This window comes from Podarcis filfolensis (assembly GCF_964270895.1).
Source record: "Podarcis filfolensis genome assembly, chromosome: 2".
In the NCBI taxonomy this organism is placed as follows: Eukaryota; Metazoa; Chordata; class Lepidosauria; order Squamata; family Lacertidae; genus Podarcis; species Podarcis filfolensis.
The window spans coordinates 75015911-75030846 of NC_139605.1; the positions used below are offsets into that span (position 1 = coordinate 75015911).

At 42.8% G+C, this 14936-nt stretch overlaps 2 protein-coding genes across 6 annotated transcripts in view; one reads left to right on the forward strand and one right to left on the reverse strand.

Annotated features, from left to right (window-relative positions):
- Window positions 1–9692, reverse strand: part of FBXO38 (F-box protein 38) — a 35524-nt gene extending 25832 nt beyond the window's left edge. The window contains exons 1-9 of one of the 5 annotated variants that reach the window (XM_083596770.1): window positions 9559–9650; window positions 8179–8361; window positions 6049–6182; window positions 5601–5717; window positions 3626–3789; window positions 2352–2517; window positions 1972–2109; window positions 1362–1499; window positions 228–321 (exon numbers count right to left, since the gene is read on the reverse strand). In XM_083596770.1, the coding sequence (XP_083452896.1) occupies window positions 228–321; window positions 1362–1499; window positions 1972–2109; window positions 2352–2517; window positions 3626–3789; window positions 5601–5646 (746 nt within the window). In that variant the 5' untranslated portion in view covers window positions 5647–5717; window positions 6049–6182; window positions 8179–8361; window positions 9559–9650. Of the gene's footprint in view, window positions 1–227; window positions 322–1361; window positions 1500–1971; window positions 2110–2351; window positions 2518–3625; window positions 3816–5600; window positions 5718–6048; window positions 6183–8178; window positions 8362–9168 lie in introns of all 5 variants that reach the window. The other 4 variants (XM_083596771.1, XM_083596768.1, XM_083596772.1 and 1 more) reach the window with 4 other exon arrangements.
- A 495-nt stretch (window positions 9693–10187) lies between these two features.
- ECHS1 (enoyl-CoA hydratase, short chain 1) lies at window positions 10188–11860 on the forward strand. Its single transcript, XM_083597486.1, has one exon. It carries the CDS (start codon window positions 10192–10194, stop codon window positions 11071–11073), a length of 882 nt encoding a protein of 293 aa, XP_083453612.1. The 5' UTR covers window positions 10188–10191; the 3' UTR covers window positions 11074–11860.
- The last annotated feature ends 3076 nt before the right edge of the window (window positions 11861–14936 follow it).

Genomic DNA, 14936 nt, shown 5'->3' on the forward strand with positions numbered 1-14936 from the left:
CCTTGAATTTGGCTCATCAACAAATGGGCAGCCAGTGCAATATTGTGAGGATTTTAAAAAATACGCTATGATGAAAAATAAGGCATTGCAGAATTAAAAGCAGTGCACAGAATTCACTAACATCAGTATGCAAAGGTCTATTAATATGACTTTTGTGTATAAACATAATGGTGACTCACTGGCAAATAAAATTAAAAGGAGAAAGACTGCTGAAATGATTCAAGTACCTTCGTGCAGCAGTTATGATGAGGTAGCCAAGGTCCACTTCCAGAGCATTCTTGCAGGCTCCCAGAACTATAGTGTGCAAATTTCTAAAGCCCCCTGTTGATAGATAAGAGGGATTCACTATATTTGAGTATCAATACTAAGCCTCCCTGGAATAATTATGTACACAGTGTCTTGGAGAAACAACAGCAAAACTCTACAGTTTCATCTCAATATAGGCTCCACCAATCCTTGTCTATAAAGGATAGTCTGACTAAAGAAACAAACTTAAATTTGCTTCAGCACATTTCTATTTATTGAGCATACATCAATCTCAATGCTTGTACCCAATTACAACACACTCACAATAGACCAGCTGAAATAGCTGGACCTGAATAACTTAAATCCATTGATTTCAGTAGGGTTACACTGAGTATGACTTAGCTAGATACAAGTCAGTATCAAAAAAAAAACACCCCTGTGTGCTCTGCAATATCTGAGTGGAATGATGTGTCTCTTTTTATCATGGATGCACAGATTGGGAAGCAGCTGTTAGTATATTTCTGAGCTGTATACATGGAATAAAAAAGGACACCGATTCTCAAATGTTGGCAAGTATATAATTTTTCTCCCAACAGCAATTAATTAAATGGCAGCAAATGTGTTGTCTGCAACCTCCACAGGCCATTCACTGGTGTGAAGAAAGACTTCCCCACTGCCTTTTCTAGCACGCTTAATATCTCAACAATAAAGCCCTGTTACAGCACTTTCAAATACAGCAGACATTTGACACCCACAATGCTTCTTTTCACAATGGATAGATTGCATGAGAAGAATCTAGCTGAATATCAATGGAGGCTCTGGTTCACAGAAAATGGTGTGTTTGTGAACAAGCTAAGGCTAGCATCACCTACAGCATGGTGAATGTACATGCTGGGACCATGAGTGAACAAGTTCTTAGTCTCCCATGTAGTCTAAGGCAAAGTATTCAGCATCGTGAAATCCAATTATTGGTTTAAACTTTAAAAAGAAATATCTAAATTTACCTATTACCTTCACTTGCTTTCACACACCACCACAAAGTCTTAGAAAAGTAAATACTGTCAGTAGTTGGTTTCAAAGAACAAATTTTGTATTGCAAGTAAGAGACTGCATACCAGATCTCCAGCTGTCTTCTACAACATGCTGAATAAGACCCCCGAGGAAGGGAACTCGAACTAATTCTAGATGTTCCAGATTTCGGGCAGAAGCCAATCCTGTGACCAAGGGGACATACTTCAACGAGTTTGTGGGTCCTACAAAAGACAGAAATATTCCAGTAGTCAGCATTCACTGGTGAATGGCTAGGTAAACATTTTTATGTACAGCAGCAACATCATTATAATGCTCATAGATGACTTTTCAAACATTGTACCCAAGTGGGGAAATGGTTTGCTTACTAGTACTGAAAAGAAAATGCAGAAAATGCCCATATGAACAGATTTACAGAGCTATAGTTCTGTATTGCTACAGAAGCACTATAGGAAGTTCCATGTTGAAAGCAACAACACACCTGGAAAACATATTAGATAAAATTGCCAGCAAAGACGTAGTTCAATTCTCACAATGTTAAACTGACTAAATAGTCATTTGGTTGTTAAGCAAGTTATTTGCTATTTCCTTATTCAAACTTACTTTGAACACAGATCCACATTCACTGTTAGTAAATGAGAAGCATACCCTCCCCTCCCAATATAAATTCGAGAAAGGGACCTTATGCTCTTTTACCTGCACAATTTCTCATGACAAAAGTGCGTAAACTGATGCAAAGGAAATCTTTAAAAGGCTGTGGTTTGGTGAGCCTCACCCACTTCAGGTACAGGTGCCTCAGCATTGGGATGCAAGGAATGTCAGGTACATTAACTCCTAAAATACATGAAATAAAGCAGTACGTCAGGTCCAAAAAGCAGACACTTCAAGGACAAACACTTAAAGGCTTAATTTTTGTAGGGGTGTGTGCAAGCAATACTTGCAGACTAGTACTTTAGTCTGCAAAGGAAACAGTGTTCAAGCTGAGAATTCAGCACAAGTGAAATAAGTGCGCTTTCTGATTTCACAGCTTTTCAGTCATGATGTATCCACTGGAAGTATTTCACTACAATGCTTACCTACTAAGTGCAAAGTCTGAATTTTAGCTCCTATTGGTATTTTTAGTTTATTTTCAGCTGGAATTGGGAAGGCACCATTGCGATTTCGAAACTTTCCAAGGATGTGAACTTGTGGCATGTATGTCCAAATGGCTTCTACCAGTTCCAAGTGGGAAGTTTCAACTCCCTAAAGCAAAAAACCAAAAAACCCAGTATAGAATGATGGGAAATCTCAATCATTAGCATAAGCGCTCTCGCACACACACTCTCTCTCAAGTAACAATTAGTAGTAAGAATAATCTTCAACATTTGAGCTCTTTCAATTCATGTAAGCAGCAGTAAAAAAACCGAACTCAATTGACACATGCATTTCTTAGTTATGATGTTGTAATAACTCATGCCTAGCTTACACTGCAATAGATCTAAAATTCTAAAGTTTACTTTTACTTGCTAGTGATTGATACACCTACCTTTCCATAAATCCCAGGCAACTAACAATAAAAACATGCAACTAAATTATCTTAACATCAATTAAGTTTACAAATTCAGTGCTATAAAAACAGAAAGAAATTAATCCAATTAGATTAAGTATTTCGAAACTTCAAAAAAGGTTCGAAGGAATACTTCAACTTTTTTTAAGCCTAAGTATTGAAGTTCAGATAAATTCCTCAAAGAAAAGAATTCAAAAGTTTTATATAGGTGGAATTACACAATGGAAAACAGACCTTGATTTCCAATGTCAAAATCAGTAGCTACTGCAGAAGGCAAGAGAATCTGATTTTTTTTAATGCAGTAGAATATGCATAGGTCTCATAGATGAAAGGTAAACCTTTTTAACATGACGGTTCTGAAGCTACCAATTTGCTCTGTCACCTGTAATCAGTTTTTGGACCTTCCCGGCCCACCCTTCGTTCTGCATATAATCCACATATCGTGCAAACAAAAATAAGTGATTAAATGGTGTAGATTCACAGACATATGAATAGCTATTTGTACATTATTTTCCAGTCACATAATTTCTGGCCCATCTGTTTGCAACAGTTGGATTTTAAGGAGAGAATTCAAGATTTAATTAAAAGCACAGCTGAATAATAGCTGAATCTAAAATTCAGTTGCTGTAGCTAATAATATGATAAATAGCTATAAGTGAATGGAACTGAACAAAATCCATGAGATACAGCACCATCTGCTGTTTTGTACAACCATATCCATCCCCTCACGCCCCACAAGTATGATCAAGGATCACAACTGCCATATGAACATGTATGTTTATATTTTGAATATACAACACCTACTAGTAGATTTGGGCAAGCTTGCAGGGCTTCTAGAACTCCTGGAATGCTGAAAGCTTCATAACCACGAACTCTGCGCCTGTCCAGGTGCCTGGGGTGAAGCCCATATAGCTGCTCAATATCTGGCATTTTCTTCAGCAATGTCAGGAAGCTGGAATCTGTGAATCCTGAGAAGATGACACATATTTTATCTCTGAGGAAGAAGAGAAGTATAGATATGCAAGGAAGACGGATGGTGCAGTTTACAATCCACACATAATGGAGCAAGGATTTGTGTTGCTTTCTTTGTTTTATTTTACCCCACATGCATCACCACCCATGCTTTGGACAAACGCAAAAAAGAGGAACCATATACTTAATTTTGTTATTCTAGAACTCAAATTCTAGAGCTCAAAGGCAAGGCTAGAGAACTACAAAAGTACTTCACTGCTTAGACAACAACAAAAATTTGAGTACATACAAGAAGAGAGTATGGTTGATTAGTCAAGTTTTGACAGAAATAAGAGTACTCAAAAAGGTGGAATCTAATTTGGACATGATCCAGCTAAAGTTATGCATTTCCCCCACTGTGGATATAAGCTGAAGATGCTTAATTTGCAGAATAAGAGGGGACTAAAATGCTTTGACTAAGTTATGTCAACTTTTTTTTTACAATCCTTTTGGCACAAATATATGTTGGCTTCCCCACCTCCCCATTTTGTAATTGAGCACATTATGTTACTGCTCATATACTCATAATACACTGTTTGACTCATTTTTCCTGCTAACAAACCAAGGCCACCTGTCCCTTCATTCTTTCAGCCATTCTCATTTCCCCTTTTAAAGTTGGGTACCATATTTTCTTGCTTTGGACTATTATAACTGTCCCCAGCCTTCCTGGCTCAAGATGATCTTCCTCTTGTTTCTATGTGCATCCAGAAAACAGCAACTAAATTTTTATTAGGCATTTTAAATACTGATTGTACTTTACAATCATTTGGGGTGGGTGGGTGTGTAAGCTATTTCACCATCAGCAGGTTTAGAACAGGAAATGAAGGGTTGTCTATTAATTAGATAAATCATGTAAGGAATGGCTTTTGAGAGATATCATAGCAACTACACAGTATTTTGACATGCAGAAAACATGTCTTCTTTTGTATTTTCCATTGTCTAAGTCAGTGGTTTCAAATTTTCTGTTTTCAAGAAACTCTTCACTGATTTGTCCAACAGAAAGCACTGTCTTAAAGAGGACTCAGTGCATATTTTAGGCTATACACAAAGTTCACATGGGACATGGCCGAGCCTCCTGTGCCTCACTGTTGCCCTTCTTGAACCAAGTGCTCAACTAAAAACACACCAAAACACACAGGTACATAAGGCAGAAGATTGGTAATAATAGACAAGATATTTAAGAAAAGCTTATCTGCCATTACTGACCTCCTCAGTGGAGAATACAATGTGACATATATTGCTCTAAGCCTACACCTTTCCCCCGCCCCCCTTGATACTGTGTTTTTATATTTTTGGCATGTTTTATTGGTGGCTCCTTATTTTGTACTGCTATTATGATTTCCTTTAAAATGAAACCTATACAAAGGAAAGAGGAAGGCCTCCATTTTTAATCTCTCAGTTCTAGAAATCTTGGTACACAAACATTTGAAAAAAAATTGTTCTAGATCAGCCATAGGCAAACTCCAGCCCTCCAGATGTTTGGGATGACTATTCCCATAATCCCTAGCTAACAGGACCAGTGGTCAGGGATGATGTGAATTGTAGTCCCAAACATCTGGAGGGCCGGAGTTTGCCTATGCCTGTTCTAGATAGGCACTAAGTAATACCATGGGGTGGGGAAATAAGAACAGCCACAGCGGCAAACTTCGGTCCATGCACATGTAGGGTTTTCAGAAGTTTTTAATTCCATAACTTTATCTAACAATCTTTGGCAGAGGGATCATTCAGTCCAGCAAATTCAAAGGATAGTCTTGGGCAAGTCACTCACTCTTGGCCCCAGTTCCCCAGCTGCAAAATGGGAGGTATAGCATCATCTTGCATAAGGTTGTAGTGAGAACAAGGAAGGGTCACATCTGATATTGCCATATTGTCCATCAGAGTGCACCTGCAAGTCACAAAAGGGAATGACAAAAAAAGGCATCAGAGGGACTTCTGCCATGTCTCCTTGTGAACTGAAGATGGGTAAAAGTCCTTCTGCTGCTCCAATTCTTATCAAAGGAGTGGCTTGAGGATGCACTCCTATGAATAGAAACAGTTGCTAGCACTGGAAGGGGTCCTGAGAAAATACTCCATAAAGCCATGGTGCATGCAAAAAGTGCTATAGAAATTTAGAATCCATGAAATGCTTTTTAAAAACAATGGCTTGTAACAGCTATAATTTAAAAGCATAAGATATACTGCAATGCATCACTACCCTGATTAAGAGCAACACTCACCAGTGGGCATATATTCCCACCAGCGGCCTGCGCAGAGATCCACAACCTTCACCACTCTCAAATATAGGGTGACTGCTTCCTTTAACTTCCGAGAGAGGCATTCCATGCACATGATATCCTGCAGGGGAAGATACCTTCAGAAGGAGAGTGGGAGAAGAAAAGATAGGATTAATTCTCAAATGGTTTGTTTCTTTCTTTCCTCTGCTGTTAAAACAAATGACAGTCTGGATGCTGCTATACACATCCACACACACTCAAAGCACATAATAAATTCAGCAATGGATGCAAGTACTATTGTATTAAAACAGTATTAAAGCTGTATCAAAACTGTACTATTGTATTAAAGCAGAAATAATGTATGGCTATCAAACAGGCAAGGCACTCAGTTCAACATAGTTTGAGTGGAAATAATACAACTGCGGCTAATACCATTCACTTCATCAGTGTTGGGTTGAAATAACGACAGACAGGTAGCGAGTGTCATCTGGGAGGCATCTCCCGAGCAAGTCTCGAGGAGCCTCTTTTATTGAATATTACAGCATTGCCACATATGTGCTTATTGCTGATTGGTTAACACAAGTACAAAGCAAAGGGTTGCATATAGGCATTAATCACCGATAGACTAAAGGCTGGGAAAGGGAGCACAGAACTAGACAGGCATGAAAACCTCCTTATTAAACTTTTACTAGTGATTGATATAGCATTCATCCGTAGATGTGGTCAACTATGCATTAAGAACAGGTCAGGTACGAACTCAATGTGAACTGAACATTCTAGGAATGTTTCAGCTTAGAACGGTTTGTGCAGCATCATATGCAGAAGCGAAGCTTAGAAGCAAGACTTCCCATCAGGCCACAGTCATGTATAGAATCATAGCATCCCATCACATCAGAAAATTAAATTGGATGATTAGACTAAAAATATCGAAGTTTGTCAAAATAAATCTCATAGAATTACTGAGCTAGAAAGGACATTGAGGATCATCTAGTCCAAGCCCCTGCAATGCAGGAATGTGCAGCTGTCCCATACGGGGATCGAACCTCCAACCTTAGCATTATCAGCACCACGCTCTAACCAGCTGAGCTATAAGCATTTCTCTATGCTTACAGCAAGGCAAATAGCAAGCATCTCTCATTCACAATACTTTCAATTTGTGATTGCTACATCCAATTTTCATGATTTAGGGGGCTGGCTCTTTTGATTCTGAACATTAGGACTTGAAATTCTACCTTGGTCAGTCTAACTGAGACCCACCTGACAAATTAAAAAAGTAGTAGTAGTAATAGTAGCTGGCCCATCTGACTGGGTTGCCCCAGCCACTCTGGACAGTTTCCAACATATATAAAAACAGAATAAAACATTAAACTTTTAAAGAAAACCTTCCCTATACTGGGCTGCCTTCAGATGTCTTCTAAAGGTTGTATAGTTACTTATCTCCTTGACAACTGTTGGAAGGGTGTTCTACAGGGCAGGCACCACCATCAAGAAAGCCCTCCATGATGGAGGCAGCCTTCATTGTCACTAGGTAGCCTCGATGATGAGCCTTCACCAGTGTTCAATTGCATTTGACCAGAGTTTTCCTCCACTCGCGTTCAAGCCATCTCCCAGCTTGTTTTCTTGCCCTAAGCTCTGGAGTATATGAGGGAGTCAAAGAGGCTCCACAAAGCAGGAGAGGGCTGACAGGATCAAAAATCACCCACAGCCATCCAGAAACCCATTGGCTCTATCAGTTTCTGAGAGTGGACCATCCTAATAGGTCCCTCGCCACTCAAAATAGCCTCTAGGTGGAGAAAAGCTTCCCTCAATTGTCACGTAGCACCAGCCATTCCACTAGGATGCTCATTAGAATAACTTTAACTTTAACAACTAGAGGCACAGATTGCTTTTTCCCTTCCCATGTGCATCTGAAAAGGCTCCCAGTCACTAACTGTTCCATTAAAAAATAAGACTGTCCTTGCCCTGAAGTGTAATAATCTAAAAGGCACAACACCAAAGGAAAAAAGGGATGAGGAGGGCTAAATTTAAGACGTATTTCACTTTCAGGATTGAACGGATAATCTGATCTTTGTCCTCAGGTACGACAGTGAATTACATGAAACATCAAAAACAGAACATTATCTTCCAACCCACCTGAAAATATGACAAAGCACTTCATGTGAAAGTTGGTTCATATAGTCCTTCAGATCAGCAGTTTTAACACATATGGGTCCTCCCCTGCTTGTGGAACATACTTTTACATTTTTCCGCCTAGGCCCCATTATGGTGATGTTTGCTGATTAAAGGGATCAGGGCTGGTAGGCAGATACAGTGAAACTGCAGGAGAAAATGGTGACACAGGAGAATGTAAGTATTTAACATACAGAAATTCAAGGCAAGACCTGTTGTAAACATGAAATTTAGTAAAGAACAAATAAAAATAAATAGTAAATATAAATTTATTTCAGGAAAAAAAATATATAGATTATGATCTCTTTCATATATAAAATCTCTCAGTGAGAAATAAGGACTAAAGAAACCCCAGAGTTAGCAGAAGCCAATTAGTAAATTGAGGCTTTCTACAAGCAAGCAGGGTATAACTTCCATAAAATAAATAAACAGACTCCAGCTGGGACTTCTTATATAACCCCTCCCTCCAAAAAATATTTTGCTAATTACCATTTCTTCAGCAGTCAACTTCTGAAAAACAAGTTTAAAAGAACAATATTCTGTGGTACTATAAAACTAACATATTTATTGTGATGTACATTTCATTAAGCCAGTGTTTTATATGGTTAGCCATTCCCCTTTCAGTCCTGGCCCAATGAATTCACTGACTAGTTTTCACTTCTATTATTCAAAAGGAAACTGAAAATCCAGGCCACCATTCCTATTAATAGCAGAGATTCTGTGTGACAGGGATAATGAATGTGATGACCGCCTGGTGAACAACTCCCATCAGCCCCAGCAAGTCCAGCAACATCAGTCCCCTGCTCCAAGAAACGTTAAAAAGGAGTGGAGCTTGGGGAGAGTCAGCGAGAGCAATGCACTAGCTCTCGCCAGGTAAGAAATGAAAGAGATGAAACAGGATCCCCTAAGAGCAAGACGGTGAAGGTTGGGGAAAGAGAGAGACAAAGCGAATACCTTCTGTTTTTTCGGCAAAAGCAGCCGATTTCTTCTCGAGTAAAAGGGCCAGCCTCCCACATAAAAACAATGGCATTTCTTCCCGAGTAAACATGGTGGGAAGGAAGCCGCAGGCCGAGGAGAGGAAGGCCAGCCTGGGCCGCGCATTTAAAGGTGCCCCAAACACGCGCACACTCACGGACACGCGCGCACATCCCTCCTCGGATTCAGTTGCGAAGGGGGGGAGAAGGGGGTCGGGGGAAGGGGGTCGCCGTCAGCTCCAATACAGTCCCCGCGGGACTCGGAGGCGGCTGTGTCAGCGGCGGCCGCTGCCCGCCCGGCTCTCCGCGCTCGCCTCAGCGCAGGGACTTAGGGACCCGCCAGACACAACCCACCACAGCAGCCTCTCACCTGCCCGGCCACCCCCCGTTATTGGGGTTCTGATCCGAGGAGCCGCTCCAGCTGGAGACACTTCCTCCCAGCGCTACGCGGCGCTTCCGCTTCCTGTTCAGCCGTCGGGCATTTCCGGAGGCTCGTGCGCAAAGGGAGGTGAATGAAAACAAGAGAGCTCAGCAACCGTCACTCCCGGCTTCGATTAAAACGCTCCATGGGGGCAAGCAGGGGAGGAAGGAGATTCCGACTAAACATCGGAAAGAACTTTCTGGCGGTAAGACTGTGGGACCGACTCTCTCGCGAGGTGGTCGACTTTCCTTCCTTGGAGGTTTTTAAGCAGAGGCTAAAGTGTCAAGGATACTTTAGCTGAGATTCCTGTATTGCGAGGGGCGGTGACTAGATGACCCTGGAGGGGATTCTAGGGACGCTTTCAAAGCCGTGCAAGGAAAGGGAGCCTCTGATCCTGCCCTCCCTCTCCCCAGATTTCTTTTTCTCTCTAAACCCCCCTCCTCCTCCGAAATCCATTCACACGCGCGTTTCCACCACCCATTCCACTCCAATGGCGGGTTTCCGCCGCGCGGGGACCGGAAATCCTCCTGAAGGACCACATTGACTGCGGCTCCTCCTGCCCTTACCTTTTGCCCTGCCAGCATGGCCGCCGCCTGCGCCCTCCGCCGCCTCCGCCTGCCTCTCCTGCTGTCGGCAGCTGCCGCGCGGCGGCCTCCCCGTCGCTTCCTGGCGGCGGCGGCGCCTCAGTTCCAGTACATCGTGGTGGAGAAGCGCGGCTCGGCGCAGAGCGTGGCGGTGATCCGCCTGAACCGCCCGCAGGCCCTGAACGCGCTGTGCGACGGACTGATGACCGAGGTGAGCGAGGCGCTGGACGCCCTGGAGCGGGACCCTGGCGTGGGCGCCGTGGTCATCACGGGCAGCGAGAAGGCCTTCGCGGCCGGCGCGGACATCAAGGAGATGCAGGGCCGCACCTTCCAGGAGTGCTACGCGGGGAACTTCCTGGCGCACTGGAACCGGGTCTCCACGGTCAGGAAGCCCGTCATCGCCGCGGTCAACGGCTACGCGCTCGGCGGAGGCTGCGAGCTGGCCATGATGTGCGACATCATCTACGCCGGCGAGAAGGCGCAGTTCGGGCAGCCCGAGATCCTGCTGGGCACCATCCCCGGCGCCGGCGGCACGCAGAGGCTGACCCGGGCCGTGGGCAAGTCCCTGGCCATGGAGATGGTCCTCACCGGCGAGCGCATCTCGGCGCAAGAGGCCAAGGCGGCCGGCCTGGTCAGCAGGGTCTGCCCCGTGGACAAGCTGCTGGACGAAGCCGTCAGCTGCGGCGAGAAGATCGCCAGGAACTCCAAGCTGGTGGCGGCCATGGCCAAGGAGGCGGTGAACGCGGCCTTCGAGATGACTCTGGCCGAGGGCAATAAGGCAGAGAAGAGGCTGTTCCACGCCACCTTCGCCACAGACGACAGGAAAGAAGGGATGAGCGCCTTCGTGGAGAAGAGGCAGGCGAACTTCAAGGACCACTGAGTCGCCCCGCAGAAGCCGCTGACGCACAGTGCGCTGGGGACTGGCCGGCTGGCTGAAGAGATCGCAGCCGTGTTTATCCACTCTGCCCAGATGGCCTCTTCCAAGTGGCACCTCTCTGTGACCTTTAATTGCACCTTTGATTGCAAATTATGTGCCTTTCACTTGCCAGGAAGATGATGTGTCGGGGGGGGGGTGTAGTTTGGGGATATGCAACTCCCGGTGATCAGTTTCATTTGTAAGGAAATCATTATTGTCTACAGGTCTCCTTAAATCAACTGTTGGAGAATACCCCGTCTGAAGACACCTTGGATCACATAGTTCCCCAATTTGTTTAATTGTAGTACATGGCCCTGAGACAGCAGTACCAGATGTAGGAGATGTTACACATGCACATACATGCATGCACAAAACTTTAAGCTTTGTGATTCTTTCCCAGCTCAGACTGTAGGTTCTACCTCCACATTGGGGTGAGTAGAGGCAGGTGCTTCAATGCTATCTTCATCCTGGACTGCTGACTCCTATGTGTGCTTTGGGAAAGGTTTGCCCAGGGTAGTGGTTCTTTTGGTGTGATCTGTTCTGTACTTGTTGCTGCCTTTAGAGTACTGCTCTGGTGGTGGGTCTGAGCTGTAGCTGATGGCCACTGCAACCTGGTGGTGGGTAAAGGCTTAATGGTATGCTGGGGCTGGGCTTTGCAACTCTGCATAAAGCAACAAATGGTAGTCTAGCTTGCATTAACTGAATAATTGTGACAATACATTTCTTTAATAAAATTACATCATTTCAAAAAGACTTTCTTCCTACTCTCCTTGACTGTGCAGTCCTATTCATATCTACTCAGAGGTAAGCCACATTGATTTCAATGGACCATTCTCCCAGGTAAAAATATGCATAGTATTGTAGCCGAAATCACCATTTGGTGTGCAACAGATCTCCAGTATTCATCCCGCTGTCTTTTTCATAGAGTTAGAAGAATGTAGGAATCCTACACCTTTGCAGTCCTTATTAATACTGCTGGTCTAAAAGTGAACTGTTTTTCCGATTTCTTATACAAAGGCAGTAAGAGGCTCAAGGGGGCAGAGTGACAGCACTCTGTGTCAATAGATTATAGTGGCTAATGGTGAATTTCAGGTTTCTGCAGTTATTTTGACTGTGTCCCTTTGCCTTTTCTATATCTCCGATATCTCTGTTATGTTTGGCCTCTGCTGTGTCATGCTTGTTTCTCAAGGAACGGATGGGTCATAGTTCAAACAGGTAGTTCAAAGCAACAGGAAAAGATTAGCATCTCCCCCAACCCCACCACTTGGGGAAAGATCTACAACTAGGAAGTTTCTGGAACTAGTTTACCTTTTTTCTATGACCTTGTCTTTATCTATTAATTGGATCCTTCCTGGATAGTATCTCATTGCTTCAGGCAGTTACATTGGACAGTGGGTAAAAATTGTCCTCTCTTCCTTGTACTGAAAGGCTGACCCTTGCTTTGGGCCTCTGCAAACTGACAAATGATAGATAACAATCCAACTATAGCTCATTTTTGCATGGTGGAGGGAGGGGATTGTGTGTGCATAAGGTGATGTGTAAAAGCAATTCACATACGGAGTTGTATCTAGCTAATGTCTACTTAAGAGTAGAACATTGAAATTAAAGAGTCTCTATTACTTTCTCTGGGTCTACTCTCAGTATGGCTAGCATTGGATACAGCCCATGGAATGTATCGTCCGGAAACATTGGAGAGAGCAAAGAGGGGTGTCAATCAAGCTTACATGTGTTTGGACCTATTGTGGAGCACACACATCTATACATGCTTGGTGAAGGGTGATGCATTCATTGCATTGGCCCATTGCACCACTGGCTACAGAAGGTATTTGGCCTGCTGAGAGTTTGAACTGGCACAGAGGTGTGAAAGGCAGAGACTCTGGGTTTGATTTGCATGGTGTGTGTGTGTAAGTATGGGTGTGCTGGTAAAAGAGGAAAGGCTTCTGCTTTTATTTTTTTGTGTTTAATAAAGGCCTTTGGACAAGTGGAATTGAGCCAAGTATTGTAATAACGAACTCCTTGTTTTTTTAATACTGTCCATTCTTATTAACACCAGCTCTTCTGCAGCTTAACCTAGAAGAAAAGAAAATAGGCTAGCTTTTAATTTGGATTATGGGACAGCAGAAAATGTCAAGAGGCCAAACAACTTTGCATGTTTACACTTTCAGCCACTTTTCTAACTGTATGCAAATAACGGTAGATTTAGCTGCAAAAGTCTCATTGGACTAATGGGGACTTATTTCTCCATAAGCATACCTAGGATTGTATTGTTTGTTATAATATAGCAAATTTTCTGACTTCTACAAATATGACTTCCCAAATCAATAATATTAATACCTTAGAAGCTCATTATGTACTAGGCAAATGGTTAGATATGGTGCCAATGCAGGAGCTGTTGTTTTGCAGTCATAATCTTTCAGTGAGAATTTCTGCTATACTGAGTTAACTTCAGCTTAAAAATATCAACATTAAGAATTGGACATAAGGCACCTTGTGAGCTGCATGCTCCTCTGTGTCGTATGCCAATTTGAACTCCAGTTGCCCTGTAATAGCAGAGGAATGATTTATATAAATGACTACCAAAAGTCTGGGGCTCTAATATCCTGATGGGGATAATGTACTTAGAGTTGCTGTGTATCACTAAAGTATCATAAAGAAAGTAGTTCTTGAACAAACAAAAACACACACATATATATTTCTCCCCCAGCTTTCGATCCTATTATTTCCAAGGCATTTTACCATTTAAAACTACCGGTATATTGGCAAGACCATCATCAACATAAGCAATAACCCAAGGTTGAAAAAGTCTGCTGTAGAGTGTGCGCATGGTATTTCATAGTTGTCTTAAAAGTAGTTTCTTACCATGTTGGACTTACCAGATTCGTAAATATACAAAAACGAACAGAGGGAGTGTTAGAGGTGTAAAGAAGTTGAAGGAACTTTTTACCATATGTGGTGGGATTGTAAAAGCGTTAAAATATATTGGGAAATGATATATAATGAATTGAAAAAAATGTTCAGAATAACATTTGTTAAGCAGCCAGAAGCCTTCCTGTTGGGTATCTTAGGGCAAGATCTGCCAAAAGAGAAAATGACATTATTCATGTATGCTACGACGGCGGCGAGAATACTGATAGCACAGAATTGGAAGACTGGAGAAATTCCTACAAAAGAGCAATGGCAAGAAAAACTGATGAACTATGCAGAGTTGGCAAAGCTGACAGACAGACTTCAGGAAAAGGACAATAGTGATTTTGAAAAAGTGTGGGAACCTTTTATATTATATTTGCAGACACAAAGAAGATATTGACTTGATGGCAGGATTTAAATAAACATTCACAATTTTATGCACAGGGAACAAATATTGTAACGAAGGGAAAATATGATATCTTGTAACAGCAGGGGGAGATTCAAGATGGCGCCGAGGTAAGACGCTCTTATCGGAGCTCAAAGAAATCTTTTAGCTAAATGCCTTTGTTGCTGGCTCTTCTCCTTCTTTTGGATTTTATTTCCTCTCACCACTTCGTATCTCATCTTCCTCGGTGCCGGGACTTAATGAAGTTAGTGAAGTTTTAACAAAGGCTCTCAGACATTCCCTTCCGGGCTTCAAGGCACTCCCTCCCAGTTTCTCTTTGACTCCGCGTGACAAACTTACTCCAAGGATTTTGAAGGACTTCTAATGGGCTTTTAACCCTAAAACACCTTCAATTTCGTGGACCCCCAAATATCTCAGTGGTTTTAACAAACTGAGAAGAAGGGGGGGGGATACTGCAAAGGAGTGCTCTAATTGGACCCAGTTTTTAAACTCCTCGCAGCAGCCCACCTAGGAC

What these genes read in the sequence shown, in the direction of transcription:
- ECHS1 (XM_083597486.1), top strand. Translation starts at nt 10,192, where the DNA reads ATGGCCGCCGCCTGCGCCCTCCGCCGCCTCCGCCTGCCTCTCCTGCTG.